Source organism: Marmota marmota, unplaced genomic scaffold, assembly GCF_001458135.2.
Source record: "Marmota marmota marmota unplaced genomic scaffold, marMar, whole genome shotgun sequence".
NCBI classification, from domain to species: Eukaryota; Metazoa; Chordata; class Mammalia; order Rodentia; family Sciuridae; genus Marmota; species Marmota marmota.
This window is the reverse complement of record NW_025999968.1, coordinates 4,037,509-4,044,130: the sequence shown is the minus strand read 5'-3', so window position 1 is coordinate 4,044,130 and position 6,622 is coordinate 4,037,509. Positions and strand designations below refer to the sequence as shown.

Here is a 6,622-nt window from a genome sequence, read left to right as displayed (position 1 = left end):
TTTTTTTTTTTTTTTTTTTTTTTTGTCATACTAGGGATTGAACTCAGAGGCATTCAACCACTGAGCCACATCCCCAGCCCTATTTTGTATTTTATCTAGAGACAGGGTCTCACTGAGTTGTTTAGCCCCTCACTTTTGCTGAGGATGACCTTGAACTCCCAATCCTCCTGCCTCAGCCTCCAAAGCTGCTGGGATTACAGGCATGTGCCACCACCCCTGGCTGGCAGTTTATCTTGATGATCTTTGAAATTAAGAGAAAAATACTATGCCTATGTCATCATCCACATCAAAGCCCTAAGGTATCACATAACAGCACTAGGCAAGTTAGATTCAAATGTAAAGGTAATTTGGTAATCAAAGCACTGGGGAGAGAAGAGCAGAAGAAGACAATAGTTTGTGCCTTTTTGCCTCAGATAATGCTCTTCCCAAGTATATATTCCTGGCTGCCTCTTTCCTGCTGCCTTCTGTGAGAACAGGCTAGAACTGGCCATAAACAAGGTGCTGGACCTTTTGTGGGAGTAAGCACCACAGTCCTTATAATCTCTGTGGCTTCTGGAGGCTGGGAAGGCCTGGAGCCCACAAAAATGATTTCTCACTATTGTAAGTGATCTTGGTTGTCTCATTCCTTTTTGAGATTCAGAGAGGAGGACACCTTCCTATGAGACAATTACCAATCAAGTGTGTGACCACAGGACTCGAGGAGTGTGGTGCCCGGCCACATATGTGCCTCTGTGGCTCTGGTCTGGGGTTACAAACTTTTGGGGATTATCCATTGTGCAGGGGGCACTGCAGACATAGTAATTGTTTGCATTTTGGATCCATTTATGCAGCTTTGATCTGCTTGCCCTGTCCTTGTAGAGATGAGTATGTGCATGATATGTCACATGGCTGGTGGCCATGGGACAGTAGGAGGGCATCACAAGGCTTTCCTGGGAGGACCCACTAGCCCAGGTGTACTGCAGCATCATGAGGCTTTATAAAGACCTGGGAAAATGATGAGAGAGGAGGAAATATTCACCGCTCACGTGTTTCATTTTAAGAGATATCTGGATATCTACTTGATATCTAGATGTTATATTTAGCAACATATTTACTTGAATATCTGACAGACAGGTGACTGTAAAATAGACTTTGGGTGTCTTCTAAGAGCACTTGTCATTAAGCAGCTACTATTAAAAAAAATCAGCTCTGCAAGAGCTAACCATGGACAGTAAGGGACAAGGGGAGAGCAGGGTATAGAATAACTAGCTGGGTTTCAGGTATTTAAAAGTGAATGAGTATCAAAAGCAATACAGGGGTTATGGGTTGGACCAGGGAATTTTTGTAAAGAAGAAAACTTACTACTTGGAAAAACAAATAGTGCTAAATGTGCTATGGAAATTATTATTGCAAATTACTGAAGTGAAATAAACTCAAGTATATAAGACCACAATATATTCCTGTGAAATCTTAATTTTAACATTTAGAAGGTAATTTGAAATAAAAACCATACCTTTTTGCTTGAAGTGCACGGTGGTGCCAATTTCTAAAAAAGAAACATTTTAGCGAAACAAAACCAAAAAGTTTTATCAATTGAAATGAACGTAATGGTAGTCTCGTACTCTCCACTGAAAGGAGAATGAGAGAAGACAGAAAGAACACTTTAGTGGAAATAGATATTGGTAGAAATTGAATAAAAGGCAAATAAAGACTGCTATGTTAAAACAAATGTTGTGCAGTTGGACGTGGCAAAAGTGGTTTGCCAATATGTATTCTTGATGCTACATGTTGTGCAGGTAGACAAATGTGAGGACCCTGGAGTATGGAATGTAAAAGTACCCTTGACTGCAATTTAATGCAACCATAGACTGTCTGGTCCCCAGCCTCATCCTACCATTTTGCTCTCGGTTCATGCCACTCAAGTCGATTGGCCTCTTGCTCTTTTAACAGGAAAGTCTATTCCAACCTTGAACCCTTTGCACTCATTGTTTTTTCTGCCTGAAATGCTTTTTTCCTCAGGTCTCACAGTCACTTCATTTAGATTTCTGCTGAAATCTCACCAACTAGGGAGGGATTTTCCCATCACTTTTTCAAAACTTGTATCCTCTGTTATTTCTCTATTTCTTCAAGGTGCTTGACTCATCTAAGGACAGTGATCTCTACCTGGCATCACATTCCACATTTCCTTCTCTGCTGGTTTATGGTATGTCTCCTCTGTTAGGATACATGCTCCCCGAGGGCAGCACAGTGTATGTCTTGTTAGCCACTGAATCCATAATGCTTAGACTAGACCCTGGTGTGCAGTAGGTTTCAATAAATATTTGTAGCATGTGTCAATAAATGTCAAGGTTAAATCAGATCATATGGATAAAATATTTGGATTCCCTTTTAAGTATCTTTATCAAATAACCCCAAATAATCTTGCATCATTAGAAATAAATATGTAACATTTCCTTATCCCTTTGAATCTGAGGACCGACTCAATGATTAGTTAACTATAGTAGCCCAAACTGGCTGTAGGGCCCAGACATTGTTCTCTGTGAACCTCAGGAGATAGCCCTGTACAACCGAGTAACATGATTTCACTAAAGATGAAAAGTGATGGGCTCTTCAGCCAGAGAAAGATGTTTTAATTGGACATCTGGTCACCCTACAGTGCTGCTTGAAATTTGTTCAAGCTTTCTTGTGGCTTCAAGGGTAAAGATCAAAATCCTTATCATGGCTCCTATGGCTCTCCCTAGCACCCCTGTCTTCCAGCCTCATCCACATCTATCATTTTTCCAACTCTCTCCTGTGTTCTCTCTGGCACGATATTTTCTCTGCCATCGGGCTTATGGCCCAGTGATATCTCCACTAGTAATCTCACGCCTCCTTCAGAACTGGGTTCTCACTTCCACAGGGAAATCTTCCCTGACCTCCCTGATAAAACTTTATTATAAGTTCTGCTTCCTATCATAGTACGCACTTCACTTAACTTCAAATGTGCTTGTCTAATGCTTTGATTAATGTCTGTCTTCCCCACTGGACATTGAGTCCCTGGAGGCAGGGGCTGTGTCTGCTATTGTGGGCTGTTGTAATCAAGCCAGTGCATGATGGACACTCTGAATGCACAGTGGTCCAAAAACAGAAGATCTAGAATCCCTGAAGCATGAGAAGAACAAATATATGCCAAACATCCTTCTAACCTAAAAACATGGGAATCTGAGGAGCTAAATTATTTATACTGATTTCGCACTGAGAGACCAGGTCTGTAAAGACTCCAAGGTTCAGTGCAACCTATGAATCCCCTTCCTCATACATTTTTCATCTGTCCATCCAAAGTAGGTCACAGAAGTATAATATTTTCTGGCATTCTTATGATAACTATAAAGAACAGAAAGATTGTCCTAGTGTCTCAAGTCTGAAAGTGTTTGGCTACAGTGTAGCATTAGCAAAACTAGTGCCAGTCAGACTCACAGTTCCTAAGAGCTGGTGGTGTCTGCAGGTAAGGACAGTTTCCCTAAACTGACCAGATGTGGAAGAGGATGTTTTTCTGTATTGTGATTACTGGTGGAGCTTTGAGGATGTTCAAATATGTTAGCACCTGCTTTTCTGTCCTTGAACTATGCTACTTGAAGATATTCCAGTTGACAGATGCAACACAAGGCAAGTTCATACAGGACTGAGTAAGAATTGTCCTTCCCTGGCAGAAGCCAGCAATGGTTGCCATAAGTACCCTGAAATGGGAAGCCAGGATCTCTCAATATATAGAATACTGATGTCTGATATTGACAGCCTTCTCTGTAGGTCTCATCATCCAACCACAAACGTTTCAACTGTATTTCAAACATACTCCCACTAATTTTCTTTCTTCATACCTTTTTGACACCTTTACTTTGAAATTAACATATTTCCTTCAAAATTGTTGGAAAGGCACAGCTGAGAATGTGCTCATGTTAGTATGAAGAAATTGAGGCCCAGATCACACAGATAGCAAAAGGCAGAACTGGGACTGAAATTCACTATTCCCAGTTCTCTAACTAGAACCTAGTACATTTTTCTCTCATACCCTCTGGCATTTTTTTGTATAAAAGCGAGGCCTCAGCTGGGAGTGGTGTTACAAGCCTGTAATCCCAGCATCTCCGGAGGCTGAGGCAGGAGGATCCTGAGTTCAAAGCCAGCCTCAGCAAAAAGCCAGGCGCTAAGCAACTCAGTGAGACTCTGTCTCTAAATAAAATACAAAACAGGGCCGTGGATGTGGTTCAGTGATTGCATGTCCCTGAGTTCATTCCCAGGTACCAAAAATAAAAAAAAAGAAAGCAAGTCCTCTATAACTCTAGCAGTATTGCTGGGACATTTGAATGATGCAATACTGGACAAAAAGGGTCTGCTCTTGTGCAAAGTGCAGCTCTCCTTTCTTGGGCCAAAACTCTTGTCTTAGTATCCTTGAGAATTTATAGGGACCATTCAGGCAACAGATTGATAATCTTTACTCAAAGGGGTCTAAATCCTCAATGGAACCTTTTTCAGATAAAGACCACCAAGTTCCCCATGCTCTCTATTAGCTCCACAGGCTTCAGTGGAAACAATATTGCTTTAGTCAGCTTTTAAGAGCTAACCAGAACAATTCAGAGGAGGGAAAGTTTATTTAGGCTCACAATTTCAGAGGTTCAGTCCATGGTGGGTCAAATCCATAGCTCTTAGGCCCAGGTGAGGCAGAACTTTATGGTGGAAGGGTCTGACAGAGGAAAGCAGCTCAGGCCATGGTAATTAGAAAGCAGAGAGAACTCTGCTCACCAGGGACAAACTAAAAACCCCCAAGTCACACCCCTAGGGACTTACTTCCTCCAGCCATACCCTACCTGCCTACTCTTAACCAACCAGTTCATGAATATCAGTGAATTGATCCACTGATAAGTCAGAATTCCCCTGATCTAATAATTTTACATCTGAAAATTCTTGCTCTGTCTCACACATGAGCTTTTGGGAGACACCTCATATCTAAACAGAACAAATGTCAAGGGATTATGCAGGAACTGGGTCAGGCAGGGAGGCCAATGATTCTGCTTAAGCTAGAAAGCATCTCTTACCCTCTTTTTTTCCTCAGTTTCATCTTCTGTAAAATGAGTTTAGTAAAGCTAACCCTTAGAAATCTGTGCCGTGGATTAGATAAATTAATCTATATGCTCTTCTTGGAATGGTGCCAGACACCTAGTAAGTGCTTACATAGAGGTATTATTGCCAGTTCTATGGTAAAATATCTTCTACAGAGGATTATTAGTGCAATTTCTGTGGCAATAGAAAAAGATATCCCAATAAATTAAGCCATGATAGTGCAATTCTAAAACATCAAGAGCGTGCACATAAAAATAAATCTGTTGTGGCACTAGGATACACAAAACACTAGGGACACACACAAAAAAGTAATAAAAAGCAGATAGCTCCGGCAGAACTTTGTTCAGAATAGAAGTGGCAATGTGCCTCGATGACCCAGTCACTGGAATGGGTTGTAACCTCTAGATGATATGTTAGAGGCAGATATTTCACAATTGAATACAAATACCTACATAAAATAAAGATTTAAAAACATTCTCAACTACTTCACTCTATAGAGAAATTATTATCAGAAAAAATTCCGGGAGAATTCAATTTCTCCTTGAAATATTTTAGAAATACAAATAAGTTATAAGTTAAATTTTTGGCACTTCTTGGTTATGTGCTGCCATCTTGTGGCAATACTAAGACATGTTCCTATGTGCTCTCTGAAGATATCATCTCTGTCCACAAGATGGCAGTAAGGAGAGAATTTTTTTTTTTTTTTAAGTGTCAGACCTAAAATATTCTTCAAGGAGAGGTATTTCCTGTTATTATAAACAAACAACAACAACAACAACAAATATTTTGGTCCTTAACAACTGAAAATTCTTCAAATGAAAAGGCAATTTTATGTACTTGAAGAAAACTGCATTGCCAGGGATGTGATTTGGAAGGAATTCCCTGGACAAATTCATTAGAACATACCTGGAGCCTATGATTTTTATGCCTTTCATGAAAACTTTTCCCTACATATTGATCTAGCTTTAGTAAATACACTTAACAAGCCATCCTGGTACTGCAGTTTTGAAGTATAATATAAACAGAAAAGTCTGCTGCAGCATCAATGGACAAAAACATTAGGGATTCTTATCAGCTTAGATATTAGCTCCTGATGAGGTGGTATGAAGAGGAGAAATTAATACTAGAAAGGGAAAATATCTTGCTGGATTTGTTTACATTAATATTTGACTTTTGACAGTCATATCAAACAAACCTGCATCACCAAAAACAGTTAGGGGGTATAGCTTGGTGGTAGAGTGCTTGCCAAGCATGGGTGAAGTCCTGGGTTCAATTCCCAGAACTGAAAAAAACAAAAACAAAATAAAAACCAGTTGATTCAACCCCTCACTAGCACAGACAATATGTCTCTCCTGTTACTGTGTCCTCAGCTTATATCTCTAGTTGAGGGTGTATCTGATAGATTTGCTGAACAAATATATGAGTACATGAATGAACAATGGAATCTGTTACTACTTCAGGAGCTGCCCTAGGTAAGGTTCTAGGAAGGGTAGATTGTCCTCCTCTTCTTCCTCCTCCTCCTCCTCCTCCTCCTCCTCCTCCTCCTCCT

General features: G+C 40.3%; 1 protein-coding gene across 3 annotated transcripts in view; it reads right to left on the bottom strand.

Moving 5' to 3' along the window:
• The window catches only part of LOC107136298 (limbic system associated membrane protein), a 621,536-nt gene that overhangs the window by 11,941 nt on the left and 602,973 nt on the right, over positions 1 to 6,622 (bottom strand). Inside the window, exon 8 of one of the 3 annotated variants that reach the window (XM_048803275.1) lies at positions 1,493 to 1,525. The exons of the other annotated variants lie outside the window; for them this stretch is intronic. Coding sequence (XP_048659232.1) covers positions 1,493 to 1,525 — 33 coding nt within the window. The remainder of the gene's footprint in view (positions 1 to 1,492; positions 1,526 to 6,622) is intronic. 3 annotated transcript variants of the gene reach the window in all.